We start from the raw sequence: 26322 nt of genomic DNA, 5'->3' as shown, positions 1-26322 counted from the left end.
AGTAGAAACGGTTGTTGGAGTGGTAGTTGTTGGTGTAGTTGTACTTGCTGTAGTAGTAGTTGAAGCGGGTGTTGTTACAGTAGTAGTAGATGCAGTTGTTGAAGGCTGAGTAGAAACAGTTGTTGGAGAGGTAGTTGCTTGTGTGGTTGTACTTGCTGTAGTAGTAGTAGTTGAAGTGGGTGTTGTTACAGTAGTAGTAGTAGTAGTAGATGCAGTTGTTGAAGGGAAAGTAGAAATTGTTGTTGTTGGAGTGGTAGTTGTTGGTGTGGTTGTACTTGCTGTAGTAGTAGTTGAAGCGGGAGTTGTTACAGTAGTACTAGATGCAGTTGTTGAAGGCTGAGAAGAAACAGTTGTTGGAGAGGTAGTTGTTGGTGTGGTTGTACTTGCTGTAGTAGTAGTAGTAGTTGAAGCTGGTGTTGTTACAGTAGTAGTAAATGCAGTTGTTGAAGGGAGAGTAGAAATTGTTGTTGTTGGAGTGGTAGTTGTTGGTGTGGTTGTACTTGCTATACTAGTAGTTGAAGCGGGAGTTGTTACAGTAGTAGTAGATGCAGTTGTTGGAGGCTGAGTAGAAACCGTTGTTGGAGTGGTAGTTGTTGGTGTGGTTGTACTTGTAGTAGTAGTAGTTGAAGCGGGAGTTGTTACAGTAGTAGTAGATGCAGTTGTTGGAGGCTGAGTAGAAACCGTTGTTGGAGTGGTAGTTGTTGGTGTGGTTGTACTTGTAGTAGTAGTTGAAGCGGGTGTTGTTACAGTAGTGGTAGATGCACTTGTTGAAGTTTGAGTAGAAACAGTTGTTGTTGGAGTGGTAGTTGTTGGTGTGGTAGTACTTGCTGTAGTAGTAGTTGAAGCGGGTGTTGTTACAGTAGTAGTAGATGCAGTTGTTGAAGGCTGAGTAGAAACCGTTGTTGGAGTGGTAGTTGTTGGTGTGGTTGTACTTGCTGTAGTAGTAGTTGAAGCGGGTGTTGTTACAGTAGTAGTAGATGCAGTTGTTAAAGGCTGAGTAGAAACGGTTGTTGGAGTGGTAGTTGTTGGTGTAGTTGTACTTGCTGTAGTAGTAGTTGAAGCGGGTGTTGTTACAGTAGTAGTAGATGCAGTTGTTGAAGGCTGAGTAGAAACAGTTGTTGGAGAGGTAGTTGCTTGTGTGGTTGTACTTGCTGTAGTAGTAGTAGTTGAAGTGGGTGTTGTTACAGTAGTAGTAGTAGTAGTAGATGCAGTTGTTGAAGGGAAAGTAGAAATTGTTGTTGTTGGAGTGGTAGTTGTTGGTGTGGTTGTACTTGCTGTAGTAGTAGTTGAAGCGGGAGTTGTTACAGTAGTACTAGATGCAGTTGTTGAAGGCTGAGAAGAAACAGTTGTTGGAGAGGTAGTTGTTGGTGTGGTTGTACTTGCTGTAGTAGTAGTTGAAGCGGGTGTTACAGTAGTACTAGATGCAGTTGTTGAAGGCTGAGTAGAAAAGGTTGTTGGAGTGGTAGATGTTGGTGTGGTTGTACTTGCTGTACTAGTAGTTGAAGCGGGAGTTGTTACAGTAGTAGCAGATACGGTTGTTGGAGGCTGAGTAGAAACCGTTGTTGGAGTGGTAGTTGTTGGTGTGGTTGTACTTGAAGTAGTAGTTGATGCGGGTGTTGTTACAGTAGTAGTAGATGCACTTGTTGAAGGTTGAGTAGAAACAGTTGTTGTTGGAGTGGTAGTTGTTGGCGTGGTAGTACTTGCGGTACTAGTAGTTGAAGCGGGTGTTATTACAGTAGTAGTAGATGCGGTTGTTGAAGGCTGAGTAGAAACCGTTGTTGGAGTAGTAGTTGTTGGTATGGTTGTACTTGCTGTAGTCGTAGTTGAAGCGGGTGTTGTTACAGTAGTAGTAGATGCAGTTGTTGAAGGCTGAGTAGAAACTGTTGTCGTTGGTGTGGTAGTTGTTGGTGTGGTTGTACTTGCTGTAGTTGTGGTTGAAGCAGGTGTTGGGACAGAAGTAGTAGATGCAGTTGTTGAAGGCTGAGTAGAAAGGGTTGTTGGAGTGGTAGTTGTTGTGGTTGTACTTGCTGTAGTAATAGTTGAAGCGGGTGTTGTTACAATAGTAGTAGATGCAGTTGTTGAAGGCTGAGTAGAAATGGTTGTTGGAGAGGTAGTTGTTGGTGTGGTTGTACTTGCTGTAGTAGTAGTTGAAGCGGGTGTTACAGTAGTACTAGATGCAGTTGTTGAAGGCTGAGTAGAAAAGGTTGTTGGAGTGGTAGATGTTGGTGTGGTTGTACTTGCTGTACTAGTAGTTGAAGCAGGAGTTGTTACAGTAGTAGCAGATACGGTTGTTGGAGGCTGAGTAGAAACCGTTGTTGGAGTGGTAGTTGTTGGTGTGGTTGTACTTGAAGTAGTAGTTGATGCGGGTGTTGTTACAGTAGTAGTAGATGCACTTGTTGAAGGTTGAGTAGAAACAGTTGTTGTTGAAATGGTAGTTGTTGGCGTGGTAGTACTTGCGGTACTAGTAGTTGAAGCGGGTGTTATTACAGTAGTAGTAGATGCGGTTGTTGAAGGCTGAGTAGAAACCGTTGTTGGAGTAGTAGTTGTTGGTATGGTTGTACTTGCTGTAGTCGTAGTTGAACCGGGTGTTACAGTAGTAGTAGATGCAGTTGTTGAAGGCTGAGTAGAAACTGTTGTCGTTGGTGTGGTAGTTGCTGGTGTGGTTGTACTTGCTGTAGTAGTAGTTGAAGCAGGTGTTGGGACAGAAGTAGTAGATGCAGTTGTTGAAGGTTGAGTAGAAAGGGTTGTTGGAGTGGTAGTTGTGGTTGTACTTGCTGTAGTAGTAGTTGAAACGGGTGTTGTTACAGTAGTAGTAGGTGCAGTTGTTGAAGGCTGAGTAGAAACCGTTGTTGGTGTGGTAGTACTTGCTGTAGTAGTAGTTGAAGCGGGTGTTGTTACAGTAGTAGATGCAGTTGTTGAAGGCTGAATAGAAACCGTTGTTGGAGTAGTAGTTGTTGGTATGGTTGTACTTGCTGTAGTCGTAGTTGAAGCGGGTGTTGTTACAGTAGTAGTAGATGCAGTTGTTGAAGGCTGAGTAGAAACTGTTGTCGTTGGTGTGGTAGTTGCTGGTGTGGTTGTACTTGCTGTAGTAGTAGTTGAAGCAGGTGTTGGGACAGAAGTAGTAGATGCAGTTGTTGAAGGCTGAGTAGAAAGGGTTGTTGGAGTGGTAGTTGTTGTGGTTGTACTTGCTGTAGTAGTAGTTGAAGCGGGTGTTGTTACAGTAGTAGTAGATGCAGTTGTTGAAGGCTGAGTAGAAACCGTTGTTGGAGTGGAAGTAGTTGGTGTGGTAGTACTTGCTGTAGTAGGAGTTGAAGCGGGTGTTGTTACAGTAGTAGTAGATGAAGTTGTTGAAGGGAGAGTAGAAATTGTTGTTGGAGTAGTAGATGTTGGTGTGGTTGTACTTGCTGTAGTAGTAGTTGAAGCAGGTGTTACAGTAGTAGTAGATGAAGTTGTTGAAGGGAGAGTAGAAATTGTTGTTGGAGTAGTAGATGTTGGTGTGGTTGTACTTGCTGTAGTAGTAGTTGAAGCAGGTGTTACAGTAGTAGTAGATGCAGTTGTTGAAGGCTGAGTAGAAATGGTTGTTGTCGTTGTTGGTGTGGTAGTTGGTGTGGTTGTACTTGCTGTAGTAGTAGTTGTAGCGAGTGTTGTTACAGTAGTAGTAGATGCGGTTGTTGAAGGCTGAGTAGAAACCGTTGTTGGAGTGATAGTTGTTGGTGTGGTTGTACTTGCTGTAGTAGTAGTTGATGCGGGTGTTGTTACAGTAGTAGTAGATGCACTTGTTGAAGGTTGAGTAGAAACAGTTGTTGGAGTGGTAGTTGTTGGCGTGGTAGTACTTGCGGTACTAGTAGTTGAAGCGGGTGTTGTTACAGTAGTAGTGGATGCAGTTGTTGAAGGCTGACTAGAAATGGTTGTTATCGTTGTTGGAGTGGCAGTTGTTGGTGTGGTTGTACTTGCTATCGTAGTAGTTGAAGCGGGTGTTGTTACAGTAGTAGTAGGTGCAGTTGTTGAAGGCTGAGTAGAAACCGTTGTTGGAGTGGTAGTTGTTGGTGTGGTAGTACTTGCTGTACTAGTAGTTGAAGCGGGTGTTGTTACAGTAGTAGTAGATGCAGTTGTTGAAGGCTGAGTAGAAACCGTTGTTGGAGTAGTACTTGTTGGTATGGTTGGACTTGCTGTAGTAGTAGTTGAAGCAGGTGTTGTGACAGTAGTAGTAGATGCAGTTGTTGAAGGGAGAGTAGAAATTGTTGTTGTTGGAGTGGTAGTTGTTGGTGTGGTTGTACTTGCTGTAGTAGTAGTTGAAGCGGGAGTTGTTACAGTAGTAGTAGATGCAGTTGTTGAAGGCTGAGTAGAAACAGTTGTTGGAGAGGTAGTTGTTGGTGTGGTTGTACTTGCTGTAGTAGTAGTTGAAGCGGGTGTTGTTACAGTAGTAGTAGATGCAGTTGTTGAAGGCTGAGTAGAAACGGTTGTTGGAGTGGTAGTTGTTGGTGTGGTTGTACTTGCTGTAGTAGTAGTGGAAGCGGGTGTTGTTACAGTAGTAGTAGATGCAGTTGTTGAAGGCTGAGTAGAAACAGTTGTTGGAGAGGTAGTTGCTTGTGTGGTTGTACTTGTAGTAGTAGTTGAAGCGGGTGTTGTTACAGTAGTGGTAGATGCACTTGTTGAAGGTTGAGTAGAAACAGTTGTTGGAGTGGTAGTTGTTGGTGAGGTTGTACTTGCTATAGCAGTAGTTGAAGCGGTTGTTGTTACAGTAGTAGTAGATGTAGTTGTTGAAGGCTGAGTAGAAACCGTTGTTGGAGTAGTAGTTGTTGGTATGGTTGTACTTGCTGTAGTAGTAGTTGAAGCAGGTGTTGTGACAGAAGTAGTAGATGCAGTTGTTGAAGGCTGAGTAGAAACCGTTGTTGTAGTGGTAGTTGTTGGTGTGGTTGTACTTGCTGTAGTAGTAGTTGAAGCGGGTGTTGTTACAGTAGTAGTAGATGCAGTTGTTGAAGGCTGAGTAGAAACAGTTGTTGGAGAGGTAGTTGTTGGTGTGGTTGTACTTGCTGTACTAGTAGTTGAAGCGGGAGTTGTTACAGTAGTAGCAGATGCAGTTGTTGGAGGCTGAGTAGAAACCGTTGTTGGAGTGGTAGTTGTTGGTGTGGTTGTACTTGCTGTAGTAGTAGTTGAAGCTGGTGTTGTTACAATAGTAGTAGATGCAGTTGTTGAAGGCTGAGTAGAAACGGTTGTTGGAGTGGTAGTTGTTGGTGTGGTTGTACTTGCTGTAGTAGTAGTTGAAGCGGGTGTTGTAACAGTAGTAGTAGATGCAGTTGTTGAAGGCTGAGTAGAAACAGTTGTTGGAGAGGTAGTTGCTTGTGTGGTTGTACTTGCTGTAGTAGTAGTTGAAGCGGGTGTTGTTACAGTAGTAGTAGATGCAGTTGTTGAAGGGAGAGTAGAAATTGTTGTTGTTGGAGTGGTAGTTGTTGGTGTGGTTGTACTTGCTGTAGTAGTAGTGGAAGCGGGAGTTGTTACAGTAGTAGTAGATGCAGTTGTTGAAGGCTGAGTAGAAACAGTTGTTGGAGAGGTAGTTGTTGGTGTGGTTGTACTTGCTGTACTAGTAGTTAAAGGGGGAGTTGTTACAGTAGTAGTAGATGCGGTTGTTGGAGGCTGAGTAGAAACGGTTGTTGGAGTGGTAGTTGTTGGTGTGGTTGTACTTGTAGTAGTAGTTGAAGCGGGTGTTGTTACAGTAGTGGTAGATGCACTTGTTGAAGGTTGAGTAGAAACAGTTGTTGTTGGAGTGGTAGTTGTTGGTGTGGTAGTACTTGCTGTACTAGTAGTTGAAGCGGGTGTTGTTACAGTAGTAGTAGATGCAGTTGTTGAAGGCTGAGTAGAAACCGTTGTTGAAGTGGTAGTTGTTGGTGTGGTTGTACTTGCTGTAGTAGTAGTTGAAGCGGGTGTTGTTACAGTAGTAGTAGATGCAGTTGTTGAAGGCTGAGTAGAAACGGTTGTTGGAGTGGTAGTTGTTGGTGTGGTTGTACTTGCTGTAGTAGTAGTTGAAGCGGGTGTTGTTACAGTAGTAGTAGATGCAGTTGTTGAAGGCTGAGTAGAAACAGTTGTTGGAGAGGTAGTTGCTTGTGTGGTTGTACTTGCTGTAGTAGTAGTTGAAGCGGGTGTTGTTACAGTAGTAGTAGATGCAGTTGTTGAAGGGAGAGTAGAAATTGTTGTTGTTGGAGTGGTAGTTGTTGGTGTGGTTGTACTTGCTGTAGTAGTAGTGGAAGCGGGTGTTGTTACAGTAGTGGTAGATGCACTTGTTGAAGGTTGAGTAGAAACAGTTGTTGTTGGAGTGGTAGTTGTTGGTGTGGTTGTACTTGCTGTAGTAGTAGTTGAAGCGGGTGTTGTTACAGTAGTAGTAGATGCAGTTGTTGAAGGCTGAGTAGAAACGGTTGTTGGAGTGGTAGTTGTTGGTGTGGTTGTACTTGCTGTACTAGTAGTTGAAGCGAGAGTTGTTACAGTAGTAGTAGATGCAGTTGTTGAAGACTGAGTAGAAACGTTTGTTGGAGTTATTGCTGTGGTTGTACTTGCTGTAGTAGTAGTAGAAGTCGGTGTTGTTACAGTAGTAGTAGGTGCAGTTGTTGAAGGCTGAGTAGAAATGGTTGTACTCTCTGTTTGAACAAATAGCATACATTATTATAAAAAAAAAAACTAAAGAACATCAAACTGTTAAATTACTCATGTAATTTGGAGCAACAGCATGTGGTTTATCAAAATTTTTCAACAAAACACAGTAATCACTGAACTCAAGGAGATCACTGAAAAATTCCAATGAAGTACTCAAGAGTTCCCACTGATGGCCCCAAAAATTTAAATATGCAAAAAAACTAGTCCATGGAGCCTCGGTTGCAAGTCTCAAATCACAGGAATAGCCAAATATCCCTAGGCTGTATCCACAGGGCGCCTACATGATGGGAAGAGCCCCACACCATCCTGTTAGATAGCTCCTTAAGTCCTACTCGGTTGTGAGTATTGGAAAATAAATAGGGAAACATTAGGGTGGCCCCTTTTGTGTCAAAGTCTAACTCAAGGTGCGAGTATTGCAACATGACAAGGGCTTGCCAAGGCAGGCATCCATCCACAGACAACTGTTTCGGGGTATTTGCCCCTCGTCTGTGTGGAGCAGGATTCTGGCTAGTTGGTGCAATAACAAATCAACCAACAAAACACAGTAATCTCTGAAGTCAAGGAGATCAGTGAAAAATTCCAATGAAGTACTCAATCAAGAGTAACAAAAATTTTGGCCATATTCGCATAAGTTATTTTTTTGTCAATATGATAGGAGGTTTGTTTTTGTCACTGTAGCATGGATGTTTATATGTTTAATTTATTTTATTTCTAGAATTGTAAAATTTTTGGTGATTTTATGTACATTTAATATTTACCAAGAATATATTCAAAAATATATACAATTTTTTTTTTTTTTTTTTTTTTTTTTTATAATTAGCACCATGTTTTTATTGCATCTCTCCAGCAATGGGTTATTATGTGTTATTGTTTAGTGTTCACATAAATATTTTATTGGTATACGATTACCAATGTTACGTGATGGCAATGTCCAATATGAAACAAAAAAACCTTCGGGTCCCATGTTTTATGTATGAGTTTATTTCACATATGGGTCAACCTATATTGTCCTTTTAATTAATAGGCTTTTCTTACCGCTTATACTTATATGTACAGTTTTTGTATGTATCCTTTATTGTGTTACAGAATTGTGCTGTGTATTAGGTTTAATTTGACTGTTTTTATGTCATACAATTACTAGACTTGGTACTCCCAATTGTTACCAGTAATAAATGTATTCACGATTTATATTGTTCTAATTTCGGGACACCGTTTCTTTCTATCAACGTTTTACGCAGGTGTACTATATGAAGATAATTAGCAAACTGGCAGCCTTAGGTAAAAAAAAAAAAATGCAAGCACTATGGCCTTTTAAACACGAGGAGAAAAAAATGAAAAGTGCAAAAAATGATAATTATCTCCTTAAAGTGTCACTGTCGTTAAAAAATTTTTTTTCATAAAATATTAGATATAGGCATAACAAGTATTTTTCTAATATATCTTTATAATTATACTATACTTTATAATTTTTTTGGTCTTTATCACCATGTAAATCATCTGTATACTTGTCTACACCAGGGGGCGCTCTTTCAGTGTTTTACACTCGACTGCTCAGACTGTAAAAATCTCGACTGATTTAGAATGAAAAAATAGTCGAGAATTCTCCAGTCCCGCTCTCCTGCGCGTTCTCGTGTGAGGCCGTCATTTGATTGATAGCCCACACGAGCACGCTATCATACCCAAATCTGTGAGCTGTGCACATTCACAGACAGAAAAGAGAAAGGAGACGTTTTATCTGCCCTGGTCCTCACCACTGCTGGCCTGGCCTGACTTCCCCACTGCTGCCACAGCTGATGTAGGAGTGTTCAGCCACTGTGCAGAGAGGGGGCGGCTTTACAACTGGCTCACTGAAGATTTATTGAAGAGGAATGCAGAGACAGCTTTATCAGCGGTCAGCAGCGTTGTATTGCCGTCCCCTGCAATGATAAATCACTTGCACACATAAGGGATGGCTATAGAGCGTTGCTGACAGCTAATTGGTCGAGGAGCGGTCTAAGGGAATGTAATGGGGGTCGGCTGGCCGTGCGCGCTCCCGAGCAGCAGACATCTCCGGTTCAGCATCAGCTGACAGGCAACGTCATTGGAGGACCGGCACGCCCCCTGCTAAAGAGAGAACGGCAGATCTGTGAGCAGCACAACGGGGTCTATATCTGGGCACAGAAGCAGCGGAATGGTGCAGAATTTAAGCTGTAGACTCTCCAGGGTAGGGGCTAATTGGTGAGAGATTTTTATTTTTTCAGTCCAGATGACAGTGACACTTTAACCCCTTCTGGACCGGGCTAATTTTCATTTTTGCGTTTTTGTTTTTTCCTCCTTGTGCGTGAAAGGCCATAGCAGTTGTATTTTTACACCTACAGACCCACATGAGCCCTCATTTTTTGCGTCACTAATTGTACTTTGCAATTACAGGCTGAATTTTTGCTTAAAATATGCTGAGAAACTAGAAATAAATGATATGCGCGATGAAATTGAAAAAAAAAACTTAATTATTTTCCTTTGGGGGCTTCGTTTTTACGCCTTATGTCCTATGGAAAAACTGACATGTTATATATCGGTACAATTAAAACGATATGTAACATGTATAACTTTTATTTTATTTGATGGCTTGTAAAAAATTCAAACCATTGTTAACAAATATATGTTCCTTAAAATCGCTCCATTCCCAGGCTTATAGCGCTTTTATCCTTTGGTCTATGGGGCTGCGTGAGGTGTCATTTTTTTGCGCCATGATGTGGTCTTTTTAACCCCTAGATGACCCAGGACGTAGAGTTACGTCATGGAAGTCTGTCACCAGACGACCCTGGACGTAACTCTACGTCCTGGGTGTTTCTCTGGCTATGAAGTGCTCTCCGGAGCGGAGCGCGCTTCATAGGAGGTGGGGGCCGGCTGCAATCAGCAGCCGGGACCTCACCGGTAATGACACGCTGCAGCGATCACGTTGCCGCGTGTCATTAACCCCTTAAACGCCTGTCACTTACCGATCGGGACCCCCGCAGTGTGACTGCGGGGGTCCCGATCGTTAAAATGGACCGCCGGAGGTCTCTCACCTGCCTCTGTGCAGTCCAATCGGCGATCTGCTGCACTGAGCCTGCACAGGCAGGCTCAATGAGCAGATCGCCGATAACACTGATCAATGCTATGCCTATGGCATAGCAATCATCAGTGTAGAAATCAAAGTAGTGAATGTACAAGTCCCCCAAAGGGACTTCAAATGTGTAAAAAAAAAAGTTCAAAACACTATTACACTACCCCAAAACCCCTCCCCCAATAAAAGTCTAAATCACCCCCCTATCCCATTATATAAATAAAACATATAAAAATAAATAAATAGACAAACATATAATATACCGTAGCGTGCGTAATTGTCCGATCTATTAAAATATAACAAGCGTCATTGTGTTCGGTGAACAGTGTACACGAAAAGAGGGGAAAAAGTGCGTGGATTACCGATTTTATGTTACATTATATATTAAAAAAATCAATAAAAAGTGATCAAAATGTCCGATCTTCACAAATATGGTATTAATAAAAACTAGAGATCATGGCGGAAAAAATGACACCCCATAGAGCCCCATAGGTGAAAAAATAAAACCGTTATAAGCGTCACAAAAGGCCCATTTTATTAATAATTAATTGCCAAAAAAAAGGATTTAATAAAAAAAATACATATATAACATTAGAGAATCTGTGTAACCTGCATATGGTTGTGTTCGGACTGACCTATAGACTAATAGTATCATGTCGCTGTTACCATATAGTGCATTACGTAGACACAGAAACCCCCCAAACGTTACCATATTGCATTCTTTTTTACGATTTCACCTATTTATATCTTCATAAATAATATATTTGGGGTTCCATCATACATGTTATGGGAGAATGAAAGACGCCATTACAAAGTACAACTATTCCTGTAACAAACAAGCACTTACATGGCCTGTAGATAGAAAACTGAGAGTGCTAGAGCTCTTAGAAGGGGAGGAGGGAAAAACGAAAACACTAAGATCAAAATTTGCGCGGTCTACTAGGTCATTTTGGGCCTGGTCCTCAAAGGGTTAATACAATTTTTCTGGATTTGATGCGACCAGAAATGCGCAATTTTGCACATTTTTTGGCGCTTACGCCATTTACCATGCGAGATCAGGAATGTAATTAATTAATAGTTTGGGCGATTACGCACAGGGTGATACCAAGCATGTTTATTTATTTATTTATTTTTATTAATAACATGGGGAAAGGGGGGTGATTCAAACTTTTATTAGGGGAGGGGGCTTTTTATTAATAACAACACCTTTTTTTTTTTTTTTTTTACACTTATACTAGAAGCCCCCCTGGGCTTAGGGTTATTCCCCCTGGGGTTAGGGTTAGTGCAACTCCAGCCATCAGTTGCAATCAGTTTCCTCCCTTAAGAGCACAGAATGTATTGTTGTAACCCATTGATAGTTTAGGCCCCTCCTCTGTGACCCCTGCCACTACTGAGAATAAATAGAGAGAAATATTTCTATGGAGATGAATAGTAATATTGGGAGCAACCACATATTATTTCTGTAATATCTAATCATATCTATAGAGAGAGCAGCCCATGGCAACACTGCAGAGAATAGGGATTAGGGAATCCTCATTGCCTGCAATGGTGGAGGACTCAGAGGGAGGAGCAACTAATGTACTACAAGGACCTATCTGATGGAAAGAAGAAGATAAGGAAGTATACATCTCATTTACCTGTCACAGGAGAAGACTGGGCACCTGGAAGACAAGCAGAACAGTTTGGTTAAACTTAATATTCAGAGAAAACTCGCCCAATTCTAAGATTTTTTATCATAAACATCATAACATTAACCCCTTAACCCCCTTATGTTCTCAGTGCCTCGGCTTTAATGCAAACGGGCGTACAGGTACGCCCTCCCGGGGTGTAGAGCTATGAAGCTGTACCGCTGTATCACCTACAGGAACGTTATCTTTTTACAACTGAATTGCGGGCACCGCTGGGTGAGCCCGCAATTCAATTAACCATTGACTACAATGTAAAGGACGGCTGCCGGCCTTACTTTACATTGTGTGAACAGCTATTGTTTCCAGACGTTGTTCGGCGAACAGGTTCCGGAAGTAATAGACCTGCTCATTATTTTAACGTCCATTCTAAAGAGCGGATGTAAAAATAACGAAGTTGGAACGCATCGGGCGCCATTGCATTGAATTCAATGCAATGCCGCCCCTGCAGAAAAGAACGGACGCTAATTTTGTTGCACTTAACATCAGTTTAAAAAAAAAAAACGGTGTAGGAACATAGCCTCATTTGGTCATTCATTTAGACAGAAAAAAATGTCTTGTGAACACAGCCCAAATTTTACTAGTACTACTTTTAGGCTATGTTTTTACTATGGGAAAATACCAGTTAAAGTGGCCGTCTTGTAAGATAGATTGCTTTGATCATTATTAGTGGCCGTCTATTTAACTACAACTACCTTCCACCAACATTATTTCAAAGTGGGATCATAGCCTCCGCCGAGCTAACAAATTGATTCACTTCATTTGTACTTTAATAATTATTATTATATTTTTACTACTAATTATTCCATTTCCATTTAACACTCCTACTAATAAATACCAACATATTCTGCATGATTTGCGCACAGTGTATGAAATAACGGATGCTGTCTGCGCGGACGTCAAAATAAAGATCATGTCGGTTATTTTTGGACATCTATTGCAAACAGTGGACGTTATTTTTCTTATTTCGCTGTCCATTTACCGTTTTTACTATTGAATTCAATGGACTTTTCAATTAAAGACACAGCCAAAGGGCAATTAATAACCCTAAATTAGATTAATGTACCAACGACCCTCGCTACACTGACTGGCAGCCAGAAAGCTAAAGGCTATGTTCACACAACATTTTTTGAGCTCCGTTTAAAATTACGTCCGTCATTTTGAGTCTAAAATAACGGACGTCATTTAACTGTCTGACCTCCCCTTAGTGCAATGACTGGGGTTTGTACATTATTCTAGTTTGGGTTACTAATTGCCCTTTGGATGCGGCTTAATTGAAAAGTCCATTGAATTTAATACTAAAAACAGAGAAAGAACGGTGACAAAAGAAAAACTGTGTGTGAACAAGCATTAAAAATGTCCGATGTTTGTAAAAGACGTCCGAAAATAATGCTCCTGTTAGTTATTTTCACGTCCGCGGTAACGTCCATTATTCAATACATTGTGTGCATTAGACGTCCATCTTTCCATTGACTTTAATGCATTGCCATTGCAGTCACTTAAATCGCGGCAATAACGGGCGCTTTTTGAAATATTTCAAAGTCGACCGCCTTTTCTCTATTTTTGACGTTGTGTGAACATAGCCATATAATGTTTGTCATTTTATACTCGCACGTTATTTTATACGGAGCTGAAAAATGTTGTGTAAACAAAGCCTTACACGTTATTATGTCATTCTTCATATGACATCATTACGTCATTACGTCATTAGTCACAATTGTCACAATAACTGCTTTGTAATAATAATTATTATTATCATAATTTTACAGAAGAAAAAGCAAAAAGTTATATTATTTCGACTATTGCATGTAATAAAAAAATAATAGTGACCTATACTCTTCATATAGCGCTGCTATTGGGCTCTCTGGCATATAATATTTACATACAGTAGATTAAATTTAAAATTAAAAAAAAAAACAGAACAAAATAACAATAAACTGAGCAGAATAATTGCGCTGAGCTTGTAGTCATTATACTGTGACTATATCATTACACCCTCTCGACCAGTCATATCATAGTACAAGACGGTGACTTATTTTATCCCCATGATTTATTATGAGTTATTGATGAGTCATTTATTTTCACTATCAAAATTTTCCTACCTGTACGGCCAAAAAGTGCAACAAGGTAGACAAGGAGGTAAAGCTGTGAAGTCTTCATGATGTCTCTTTTTAGTTTCCTTCGGTCTCAGTTACTATCTCCTGATACATCCACCACACATCAAGATCTGCGGAAAGTTGACTGCAGGGGGGGGGTTATGTAGAGTTGGTGACAACCCATATGTGTCATCGATGAGAGGTGACACCCTCCGATATAGTTATCAATTGTTCTATTCTAGGAAAATATTTGTTAGTTCCTGAAATGTACTTTATTTACCTGTCGTGTCCGGTGACACATTTGTCGAAATATGCACTTGACACCAAATAATTATAAGAATAGGGCAAAGGTGACGTGCTGCAGAGACAGATGTACAGGTATGCTCCGAACAATGACATAAGAGGTGAGGTGTGTCCATTGTCACTAAAAGAAGATGATCGTGATGTAAATAGTAGTAGATAGATGATAGGAAAATAACATTGACTTCTAAAACTCACGGAAAGAAGTATTCAGAAAAGTACAAGGTGACGTCTGCTTAACCTTATAATTATGACTCTAATAATACGGTGAGGGAATTTTTTTGAAGTGAATTTAGTGTGTAAAAGTAATAAAACATAAAATTACAAAACACTAAGTAAAAATGCCAATGGTGAACACCATTAAGAAAAAAATAAAAAAAATTCCAGAAATACCTTTTTTTGCCCATCCCACCTCACAAATAATGGAATAAAAATGATCAAAAAGTTATATGAACGCCATAATGGTATCAATGTAAGCGAAGAGTTGTCTTGAAAAAAAAAATCCCTAAAACAGGTATGTTGTAAGTAGAGATGAGCGAAATTTTGAAAAGTTCGGTATGGTAGGTTCGCCAAAGTTGAACGTAGAGTTCAGGTTCAATTGAACTTTAGATGAAGCACACTAAAACAGCTAAACAATTGAAGGTGTTTAGGTTTTTAATATGGTTCAAGAAATTAGTTCATCTATACTTGTCCATGTACCCCCAGCGTCCAAAATCCCATTTAGCCAATCACTGACTGAGACAGGACAGTGTCATGGCCAGGGATTGACTGAACAGGCTGTTGTTTTAGTCTCGGGGTGACAGCCCGCTCAGGCAATCACTGGCTTACTGAGACGTGACATCACTGCGGCCAGTGATTGGCTGAATGGGCTGTCACTCTTGAGCCAAAAGTGACAGCTAGCTCAGCCAATCACTGGCCGCAGGGATCGGAGACCTAGAGGAGGACACTGAGGCAGCACAGGCAGATTCTTTGTGAACCTTTTCCAAACTTTTTGCAAAGTTCAGAATGAATCTTGGTTCAGGAAGTTTGGTATGCTCATCTCTAGTTGTAACAAAAAAGTTAAGACTCTCAGAATATGGAGATGCAAAATCAAACTATTTTTGACTATTCTTTATTTAAATAGTGGTAAGATACTATACAGCCAACTGCTAGAAGTATCAAGAAGCCCTTTATGCTATCAGCGTAACATATTTGGCATATTTTGCCAAATGCTCCCTTGTATAGTTCCCTACACTATGAGCATATGGCCACATAGAAAGAAGGAGAAGAACAGTAAGCAAGGAACCCTTTATACATCCCTAGCTTTTTGTTAATAGAACTCCCAGGCTGGAGTTTGAATAAAGTTTTTTTTTAATATTTTGATGTTGATGTTCTGTTTTTTTTTTGTTTGTTTTTTTTTTACTTGGCCTAGTATTATCCCAGTTCTTGCTGCCACCGCTAGTATCAGAGAATGAGGCTCAGGGCCTGGGTGGTAACTTGTTGATATTGTTAGGCTGAAAAGGGACAGAATATATGGCCCTTATCACTCTTGTTGTGCTAGACTGCTGCTGCTTAGTTTTGTGCCTAGCTGATTATGGTAAGACGGGGGAAAACATACATTTGTTTTATAAATATTTATTAACTAAAAAAAAAAAAGGACACAAAGTTCTAAAATAGTAAAATGTACATCAATTTGGTGGATTTCTGGTTGTCTTATATTTGCAATATACATCTATTTGGTGCATTTGACTTATAGACCACTGAAGAAGTGTATTTTATACCTTCTACCTTGGATCATTTGTATATAATGGTCAGTCTCGGACTGGCCCACCATAGGATCCTTCACCCCACCCCCCACCTGCAGCACATTGTCACCAGCTCATTGACAGCCATTGGTCTCCTGTTTCTTCTGGCTTCTTGCATCGTCCAGCAGAAAATACCCGCTCAGCCAGTCAATTACTTCAGAGTTGTCCTGTCCCAGTCACTGACTGGTTGAGTGGACGTTTTTGAGTCGGGGCGGGAATCGCAGGAGCTGCAGGAGAACGGCAGGGGTCTGTCAGCGGTGACACTACTCTGCGAGGGCGGGGAGGTGGGTAAGCATAGTGTCTTTATTATGTTCCCCCCACATCCCCAACCCTCCCAGGATTTTTTTTTTATTATTCCCCAGAGTCCTCCTTTAAATAAAGGTTATTTTTAGGCATGCCTATATGTTATTTCCTTTTTTGTGTTTCTTTTTGTAGCCACCTTGTAGTTATGTAGTAGTAAGGACTTTTTTTTCACACAGTTTTAGTAAATTTTCTAAATTTCCTTCCAGTTAAAATGTTATTTCATAAAATATAGCTACATTTTTATGGATAATAATCTGCTACCAAAAGGGTGTCTGTCTTTACTAGTTGTAAAAATCAATTAGTATCCAAGATCTAAGAATCAACCAATGTGGCTTTCCATTCCAGTGAAGGATCAATCTCAGCGATTCAACCAATTCGGTAAAGGACGTGTCTATGACATATTGGAAAGATCACATTTGGCTGTATTTTCTTATTATGAACATAAAATTTTTTGGAATTTTGAAATACTCTACTATGCTTTATTTTTAGGCTATGTTTACACTATGTTTGACATGGCCGTGCCAAACATTGGCCGCTGTCTTACATGTTCACCCAGCCAATACTGCAGTATTGACCGGATGAACTTCATTTTATTTTAATTGGAATGCGAGCACATTTGGTGTGCCTGCACTCCAATTAAGCATTGACTTCAATACAGAGAACAGCCATCAGCCAACAGGGAAACAGCGGCGTTGTGTAATACACTATATGCACAGCGGTCGCTGTTCCTCGCTTTGTTGACAAGAACAGATGTTGTTTTAATCGGCAACAGCCATTCTTGTAAAAAAGCATACATTGTGTGAACAAAGCCCTAGGCTATGTTCCCACTCTGTATGACACCGGCCGGGTAACGGAACAGCCGGTGTCAGAAAAGATCATCCCAGCTGGTACTGCAGTACTGACTGACGCAGAATTTGGATGCAGGGGCATCAGTGTGCACCTGCATCAGAATTCCCCACTGCACACAATGGAGCGTGCAGCCGGAGCCGCACTTTCCATTGTGTGCACTGACTGTGTGCACTGAGTTTTCTGTGGCTGCTATTCATTGAATTCATTGAATAGCAGCTGCAGAAAACTGACATGTCAGTTTCTTGCGGCGCTGCTAGGGATCCTGTATCCTGTATACTATGTGTATACACTCCGGACTCCTTAGAAGGTACAACTACGTAAGTTCCATATTATTACGTAACTTATGCAGTGGGAACATGGCCTCACAGAGCACATTTGCTATTTATGCTGGATACTTTTTTCATCACATACATTGACTGAATCCATAGACCAATGTATTCCAGAAGAATTTCTTTTGGCAACCATTTAGTCAGTATCCATCAGCTTATCTTTGTTTTTGCTACTTTAATACAGTGAGATACCATGTACTGTATACCAGGTAGGATTCCATTTTAACAGTGGGTGTTAACAGTCAACATATAGAACTGTATACATGTATGCATACTTGTATACATTAACATTTTGTAAATTCTGTAGGTCCCATAGTTTAAGATAATCCAGGGTAATGCCATACAGTCTTTGTGTTGGGCTGCGCAGACAATTGAACAATGGGAGACACAAAATGTGAAAGATTTTAGAGGATTTTACAGATTTAAAAGAAATTAGTTTCTTAGTCTGTAAAATGACTTAAAAGTAAACGTCTAAGACAACAGAACATACTGACAGAACTTGGTGGTAAAGGAGAGGAGGGGTAAGGATTATATAGATTAACACCCTCCAGGCTTTAGAGAACTGGAAATACTGATATCTGAGACTTCATACAGTGTTAGGCTAAGTTCACACAACATAAAATTTCTATTAATCCTAAGCATAAGGCTGCGTTCACACTATGTGAGACACCGGTCATTCCTTGACCTGGCCGTGTCACAGAATGGCAAGTGTCTGTGAAGATCATCCCGGCCTGTAACTTCAGTTCTATTGAATTGGGATGCGGGTATATCCGCGTGCGCCCTCCTCCCAGTTCACCATAGCACACAATAGAAAGTGCGGCCGGAGCCTTTAAGCATAATGCAATGTACCTGGCCGTTCCGCAGCCACGGCCAGGTACTCAGGCATTCAGGCCTGGGGGCTTTTACAGAAGCCGATGGATAAGGAAGGCTCAGCTCAGAGAGCTGGGGGGGGGGCTTCCTGGATAATCTTTCGATCGTTCGGGAAACCCATGGGAGATAGCGGCGGTCTGCTGCCGGCACTCATATAACAGGGAGTGACAGCAGCAAGTCGTTTGTGCATGTCGGCTGATTGTTGCCTTTTATTACATGTAGAGGTTAGCGGCCGTAATGGCCGATAATCAGCCAAATATGGCCGATAATTGCTTTGTGTAAAAGGGCCTTTAGACAGGCACAAAGGTGGAGGTTTATCACCCAGTCTTACAGTAACAATGTATTTTGTTCCCTAAGCAACCAATCAAAGCTCAGCATTCAAATACTCATACATGGAAACAGAGAGTGAAATTATAAAATGCAATATTATAATTTATAATATGACAATGTAACAATGTCTAGCAGCTATATGAACTGGGCAGAATTACTTTATCATTACATCCTCTCAGCTTTACTTTGTTAGTTTTTTCACTTTAAGGCCATGTTCACACTACGAAAGTTCAGTAGTAATCCTGGCTGGTGGTATTCTGAGTCGGTGACAACCCATGTGTGTCATTGCTGAAAGGTTGAGAGGTCACACCCTATAATACTTATATTTATCATTCCATTCAAGAAAAATATTTATCCATACTACGTCACTGGTAAGTACTAGAAATTCTTCTTTTCTATACATTGTGAGGGTTGACTCTCTCTACGAGCACCACACATTTACATGGAGGGGCCGACTGTTCTAATAACTACAATTAAAAAGTTTGTCTAAATGACAGGTCAACTTAAAGGGAATCTGTCAGCTGCAATTCACGTTCCAAACTGCTGACGCTGGTAGATGCTGTTAGAGCAGGGAGACACCTGGTACCTTCCATACAACTTTTTGTAATTCCAAAACATAGAAAAAAACTTTTATTATGTAGTAAGAAAAGTCAAAAAAAGGCTTTTCTGAGGTTCACCAAGCTGTAACACCTCCTAACTCAACCCCCCCCCACCCCCCCATATCTGTCCCTGCTTGGGACTTAGCTTCCAGGTGTCAATCAGGCAAGGAGGGGGAGGGAGGATGTATTTAAATAACCCCCCCCCTTTTTGCATTATGACTTCTCTACACAGGTGTAAACAGTAAATTTAGCAGTTTTCATACCTTATTTTATATCACACATCATGGTGCTTGTTCCAGTAAAAAGCAATTTTTTTCTCAACTGCAGATTGTTAAGTGAGCGGGACTTCATGGTAATAGTGCCACTTAGTCCCCCCCCACAGCGCTACCATAGGCCTCACCCCTCTGTGACATCATCATCACATAGGCCCCTAGGGGCCTAGACCTTTAGGCCAGCCTGTTCCAATGGGCCTCGAAGGGGCAAGGCCTATGTGTCGATAACATCACGGAGGGATGGACCTACAGTGGCGCTGTGGGCAGGACTAAGTGGCGCTGTTGCTGTGAAGCCCCACCCACTTAGCACAATCTGCAGTTTATAAAAGATCACTTTTTACTGGAACAAGCACCATGGCGTTTGATATAAAATAAGGTATGAAAACTGCTAAATTTACCCTTTACATCTATGAAGAGAAGTCAGAATGCAAAAAGGGGGGGGGGGGGGTGACATTGTCACTTTAAGCTTGCAGCTATTCAGAATGTTGGAAAAGAGTGTCTTATAAGACCATTTCTCTACAGGTTGGAAGCACAGATGGATATATGAAAGGTACCATGTGTCTCCTGACCCAACAGCTATCTAACAGTGTCAGCAGTTTGGGACATGAATTATAGCAGACAGATTCCTTTTAAGAACATTTTGAACCCTGCTAAATTTGACAGAGGAGTGGCTGAAACCCCTGTGACTCCCTGTAGACATTATAAGTAATTTGTTAAAGTGACACTGTCGCCCCCTTTTTGCATTCTGACTTCTCTACAAAGGTGTAATGGGTAAATTTTGCAGTTTTCATACCTTATTTTATATTATACGTCATGGTGCTTTTTCCAGTAAAAAGTGATTTTTTTATCATCTGCGGATTGTGCTACCTGGGTGGGGCTTCGTGGCCACAGTGCCAATTAGCCCCGTTTATATCACTTTATAGTAAAATTACTCAGTGTATGGTATTAGTAAGTGTACTCACTGTATATACTGACAGCAGCTCCCTGTGTACCTCATAGAGCTAAAATCACACTCCCCTCCTCCAGTCTGGGCTGTCCTGCTCTGTATGCAAAACAGTGATTCTGTCCATAAGATGGCCGAGCCTGAAGCAGCATGTGACCATGCCCCTCCCTCCATGTCCTCCGTAGGCATATACAGGCTCAGTGGAGGAGAGAGAGGTACATGGTCACATGAGCTTACAGGGCAGGACGACACAGCCTGGAGAAGGGGTGTCTGATATCAGTGGCATATACACTACCGTTCAAAAGTTTGGGGTCACATTCAAATGTCCTTATTTTTGAAGGAAAAGCACTGTACTTTTCAATGAAGATTACTTTTTTTTTTTTTTTTTTTCAAACATCATTTTTTATTCAAATTTTCCAATTTTACACAATAAAGAATAGAAAGAAACAAGGTGTCTCCAACTTTGTCAACATCTACAACATATGTCAAATAAACAATCAATATACCCCCCCCTCCCTCCCCCCCTTCCCCAGCTCGCGACAGAGGACCCCCCCCCCTTACTCCAATTATACTACTCCAGCACTCTAATCAGGTAGGCGTAGGTCACCAAGGGTGTCAGCAATATCTGCCATAAGATACCATTTAGTGTTACGAAAGGGCCTGACAACCTTTTGGCGTTCAGTGCGATCTAGAAAAGAGGTTATGAACCTTTTCCACTTTTTAAAGAAGGGCCTGACCCTCTTTTCTCTAGATGGCTCAGCTTCAAATTGTTCCATATATAGATAATATTTAACCTGTTGTATCACTTGTCCAACAGTGGGCATGTCCTGAACCAGCCATCTAGATAAAAGACAGCGTTTTGCCACCACAAGAAAAGTATGGATCAGTAGAGACAATCTACCCTCATTGGGAGGGATGTGCAGTATCATCAAATGGGGGTCTACTGGGATAGCCACATGCAATTTCTCCTGGAGTAAGGAGACAAGGTCTCCCCAGAACTTTCTAACCAAAGGACAAGTAAATAGCCCATGGTATAGATCCGTCTTAGGTTCGCCACAATTTGGGCCTGCTATAATCCGGTCAGGATGTTTCGGGGTCCTTGGGAGAGTAAACCCATAAGTGGCGTGATGTAAAATACGGAACTGTGATTCCCTCCATTTTTCACATATAATGTCCTTTCTCACCGTGTTCCAGCCCTTAAGAATTTGAGCTGGCAACTCGGGGAGAGGCAGCTTGTCTCCCCAATATTTAAACAAGGACGCTTCAACCCCTTTAAGCGCGGCATGGCGTAGAGTACTATGCAAGAAAGAGACAGAATGAGTGGACATAGAGGTGCGTATATAAGCAGATATTGGATTAGATGTCAGCTCATTCTGTAAATTTCACAGTCTAGAAAGTAGAAACCCATGAATCTGTTGGAAAGCGAGAAAGTGGCTAGGTGAGAGGGCAAAGGCCTCCTGTACTTCTAGAAATGACAGATATCTCCTTTCCGAAACAGCAATAAAGTAGGAGACAGCACGTCCAGGAGTAGAGTTGAAACAACGTGTTTAATGACACACCAGTGCGCGACGTTTCGGCTGAATAAGCCTTTCTCAAGCAGTGATACAATACAATGAAAGCTAGGTAGTATTTATACACAAGTGAAGTGAATATCAATCAAGTAATTAGTGTCACATAATCATAGCAAAAATTCAAATTCAATACAATCGTGAATACATATTTCATAAATACACACTCAATTACATTCAAGTGAACATACATACATATAATACATAAGGTTGATCATGGCAAAAATAAGGATCAACCGGTATAACGTGTACTTACAGTGTTAATAAACACCAAAAACACAAGTGTTTGGAATACCCCAAGTAATTAATAAACAAAAAGGAGGAGCATATAAACATCAACATACCAGGTGGCGGGATCCCGGGCCAGAGCGCCGAATGCGGAAGTCGCCCCGACATGGCATCACGGCAGCGCGACTCAGAAGGAATCACGTGACCCAGCCTGCATCACGTGACCCGAGGAACAGGTCGGCGAACATACCACGTGACCACAGCCCCCATCACGTGATCGGAACAGCCAGACCCGCGAGTGCGCATGTACATGGGCCCGCCGGAGCTAGATCCACATCTAGCCGCACTAAAACCCAAAGTAGCCATATTGGAGATGGGCAAAAAAGCCCAAAAGGGAAGATATACATAAACTGATCAAAAGAATGTACCATAAATGAAGAAAGTGGACTGGAGCTACTGAATGGCATAAATTATATAGTAACTTATAAATAAAAAGAAAAAGAAATAAAAAGAAAGAACCAAAATATTCTATCTATTAACTTATAACTAATCAAGTTAGGGGAGCTGGGGATGGGCCGGGGGAGACTGTGCATGGGTCATGTATGTGTGGTGACCGTGGGCTATATCAAGGGGGTGTAAGGACCCGAGTCCAACACCCAGTACTGGGACAGACCAATCTGTCATAGACAATATGGTCGCCCCTAACTGGGGTACCCAACCCCAAACGCCCAATAAAGTGCTATCTAGGGGGGTAAAATGGTCTCAAGGATCCACCCCTCAGTCCATGTGGTTTGTCAACACTAACCCGCTCCCCCTCTTGAATAGCCCTTATCCCTAGCGATCAAAGAACAACATAATGCATGAAGGATAAGGAATTTTATTAGTAACAATAGAATATTGATCAGTTCATGTAGCAACAATCCCCAATCTAGTGTACAGAAAAAATTGAAAATAAATCACACTAGTCAAGTAAATGGCAGAAAAATGATGAAAAATAAAAATGCCCGTCATGAAATCCCGGCATGTGATGTTTTTTCATCCTCCAAGTGAGAACTGCTGGATCTGAAAAAGGCAAAAACAGACGTTTTAGACTATCAGAAGGAATTGTTACACATAGCAAATGACAGATATTGTTATATCCGATAACGTCAAATATATGATAGATATAATAAAGCAAACAATGTAATATGTACAAGCTGTGTATTGTATCATTCTCTCACAGAGTATCAGAGGTGGGGGAGGTGACCTTGTGGCGCAACGGTAGCGCGTCTGACTCCAGATCAGAAGGTTGCGTGTTCAAATCACACCGGGGTCAACGGTCTCTTTAGAGACGGGCACCCACCTCAACTACATCGGGTTTGTGCTGTTGTACAATTTTTTGTTGGTAATTTTTTGTTGATCCTTTCCGAAACATTCATAAGATCGGAAGCCTCTTTTATGCCCTTTGGGGGGCATTTATTAAGTCCGACGTTTTTTACGCCGGACTTATAAATGCCCCCACAGCTCCGGCGCTACGGGGATTTATGCAGAGGCGGACTGCCTCTACATAAATCCCGTGCGCGCCGGTGCGCACCGCCGAAAACCTACGCCAGCTGAGGACTGGAGTAGGTTTTCGGCGTACATGTGGGCGGAACGGATGGTAAATCGCACGGACTCTGAGTCCGCGCCCTCCGTTCCGCCCACTACACGCCCCCTTTCCGCCCCCCTGGCGTACGCAAATCGGCACTTTCCGCCGAAAATCATCCGTATGCCGGATGATACATGTGGCCCTTTGTTTTCTACTCTCGAAACATAGGGTTTTGCTGGCCTTGGGAAAATTCTGGGTGTTTCCAAAGCTCCATATGTGCACTAACCAGAAATGGGAGACCCAGAAGTTTCCGACTGTGTTGCCAGGCCTTGACCGTATCCCTCAAGAGGAGCCTTTGTTTAACCATAGCAGCTAAGGCGCCATAATTTGTATGGAGTAAACTGTTCAGTGACCAAGGAGCTACCAATAGGGATTCTAAATCATAATTAGAGTAAGAGCTCGTGCGTTTCACCCAATCTATCCCATGACGTAACATGCAGGCTAAATTGTAAAGACGCACGTCAGGGAGGTTAAGGCCTCCTTTTTCTTTAGGAAGAGTTAATTTTTTCTGCGCTATCCGTGGCCTCTTCGAGGCCCATATGAAAGAGCTGAACGCCTTGGCCAGACATGTAACACCGGTGTGCTTAAGAAGTAGTGGGACTGTCTGCAATGGGTACAAGAGTTTGGCAAAACCCATCATTTTCAACAAAGAAACACGTGCCAATAACGAGAGCGGTAGTTTTGACCATTTCTGGAGATCTCCGAGAACTTTCCTAATTATTGGGGAAAAGTTCATAGTTTAAAGGGATCCCGCTTCCCTACCCACCTTAATTCCTAAATAAGCAATTGAGGAAGATGCCCACTTAACTGGCAGATTCCTAGTTGGTGTCGACCCAGCCGACGATCTGGAGGACAGGGACAATAGTTCACTTTTGTCAGCATTGACTTTAAAGCCCGAGTGGCTACCAAATTGTTCCAGATATCTGAGCACCTTGTCTGTGTCCCTCACGTAGTCATCCAGGAAGACGAGAAGATCGTCAGCAAATAGAGCCACACGAACCTCCCCTGCTCCTATCCTGACTCCCGCTATGTCTGGCGCCATTTGTAGTTTTCTAGAAAGGGGCTCTATTGCCAAATTGAAAAGTAATGGGGACAGCGGGCACCCCTGGCGTGTTCCCCGGAAAAGGGGAAAAGATGGAGAAAGGAAGCCAGGCAGATGAATTCTAGCAAAGGGATTACTATATAGGCCCCTAATATAGGCTAAAAGGGGCCAGTGAAGGCCATCCTCCCCATCACCTCCAACATCCATCCCCAGCTCACACTATCAAAAGCTTTTTCAGCGTCAATAGACAGGATGGGGATGGATGATCCTGAGGTCGAAATCTGACCTCATCCAAAACCGCCAGTACTTTTCTTATATCCATGACTGCTGCCCTATTCTTAATAAAACCTACTTGGACTGGCAAAATAAGTTCTGGCATAAACAGAGACAACCGGTCTGCCAGAACCTTAGAGATTATTTTTAAATCTAAGTTCAATAAAGATATAGGGCGATAGGATCCCGGCAGTTTGGGGTCCTTGCCTGGTTTTCAACGCACTTTAATGTGTGCCGTATTAGACGGGCCAGGTATTGGAGTGCCGTCCAGATAGGTTTTATAAAGTGCTAGCAAGGTAGGGGAAATTTCCTGGTTGAGGATTTTATAAAAATTACCAGAAAATCCGTCGGGACCTGGTGCCTTATGCGATTTTAGGTGTTTAATGACCCCTGATAATTCTTCTAGGGAGATCGGGGAATTAAGAAAGGAAATTTGCTCCTCTGACAGGGAAGGTAGGTTACAGTTCAACCAGGAGGCCTTGTCCCCCACAGGGGAAGAGTTAGGAGCAGTGTAGAGATTTTGATAAAACCCCTGGAGGATAGAGATCACTTCTTTTGGATGACTATGTGTTGTTCCCCCTATGTCTTTCAGTGCTGTAATACGTTGTAGAGGAAGGGGGCCCCTAGCAAATCTGGCCAGAATACGGCCTGCCTTATTGCCGTGTCTAAACAGAAGAGCATCCAAATATGATCTGTTTATCGCCTCTTTCCTCTCTATCCATTGTTCATAGTCAGCACGTGCCTGCTGCCAAGCTGTCCTTGTCAGGTCAGATAACTTTAAACTAGTCCTAACTTTAAACAAATACACTCTATACATTGCTAATGTGGTAAATGACTATTCTAGCTCCAAATGTCTGGTTTTTGGTGCAATATCTACATAGGTGTATAGAGGCTCATTTCCAGCAACAATCACTCCAATGTTCTAATGGTACAATGTGTTTGCTCATTGGCTCAGAAGGCTAATTGATGATTAGAAAACCCTTGTGCAATCATGTTCACACATCTGGAAACAGTCTAGCTCGTTACAGAAGCTACAAAACTGACCTTCCTTTGAGCAGATTGTGTTTCTGGAGCATCACATTTGTGGGGTCAATTAAACGCTCAAAATGGCCAGAAACAGGGAACTTTCATCTGAAACTCGACAGTCTATTCTTGTTCTTAGAAATGAAGGCTATTCCAAGCGAGAAATTGCTAAGAAATTGAAGATTTCCTACAACGGTGTGTACTACTCCCTTCAGAGGACAGCACAAACAGGCTCTAACCAGAGTAGAAAAAGAAGTGGGAGGCTGCGTTGCACAACTAAGCAAGAAGATAAGCACATTAGAGTCTCTAGTTTGAGAAACAGATGCCTCACAGGTCCCCAACTGGCATCTTCATTAAATAGTACCCGCAAAACACCAGTGTCAGCATCTACAGTGAAGAGGCGGCTGCGGGATTTTGGCCTTCAGGGCAGAGTGGCAAAGAAAAAGCCATATCTGAGACTGGCCAATAAAA

General features: G+C 41.8%; 1 protein-coding gene and 1 non-coding gene across 2 annotated transcripts in view; one reads left to right on the top strand and one right to left on the bottom strand.

Annotated features, from left to right (window-relative positions):
• The window catches only part of LOC138766527 (pneumococcal serine-rich repeat protein-like), a 63665-nt gene that overhangs the window by 9646 nt on the left and 27697 nt on the right, over nucleotides 1-26322 (bottom strand). The window contains exons 9-15 of the mRNA XM_069944118.1: nucleotides 11368-11391; nucleotides 6040-6629; nucleotides 4494-5946; nucleotides 3777-4388; nucleotides 2133-3728; nucleotides 1041-2027; nucleotides 79-827 (exon numbers count right to left, since the gene is read on the bottom strand). Of these exons, the coding sequence (XP_069800219.1) occupies nucleotides 79-827; nucleotides 1041-2027; nucleotides 2133-3728; nucleotides 3777-4388; nucleotides 4494-5946; nucleotides 6040-6629; nucleotides 11368-11391 (6011 nt within the window). The remainder of the gene's footprint in view (nucleotides 1-78; nucleotides 828-1040; nucleotides 2028-2132; nucleotides 3729-3776; nucleotides 4389-4493; nucleotides 5947-6039; nucleotides 6630-11367; nucleotides 11392-26322) is intronic.
• Nucleotides 23130-23201, top strand: TRNAW-CCA (transfer RNA tryptophan (anticodon CCA)). The gene has a single exon. It is a non-coding gene; the product is annotated as a tRNA-Trp (tRNA).

The sequence above is a fragment of the Dendropsophus ebraccatus genome, chromosome 10 (genome assembly GCF_027789765.1).
Source record: "Dendropsophus ebraccatus isolate aDenEbr1 chromosome 10, aDenEbr1.pat, whole genome shotgun sequence".
NCBI lineage: Eukaryota > Metazoa > Chordata > Amphibia > Anura > Hylidae > Dendropsophus > Dendropsophus ebraccatus.
This window is presented reverse-complemented; position numbering and strand designations above follow the sequence as displayed.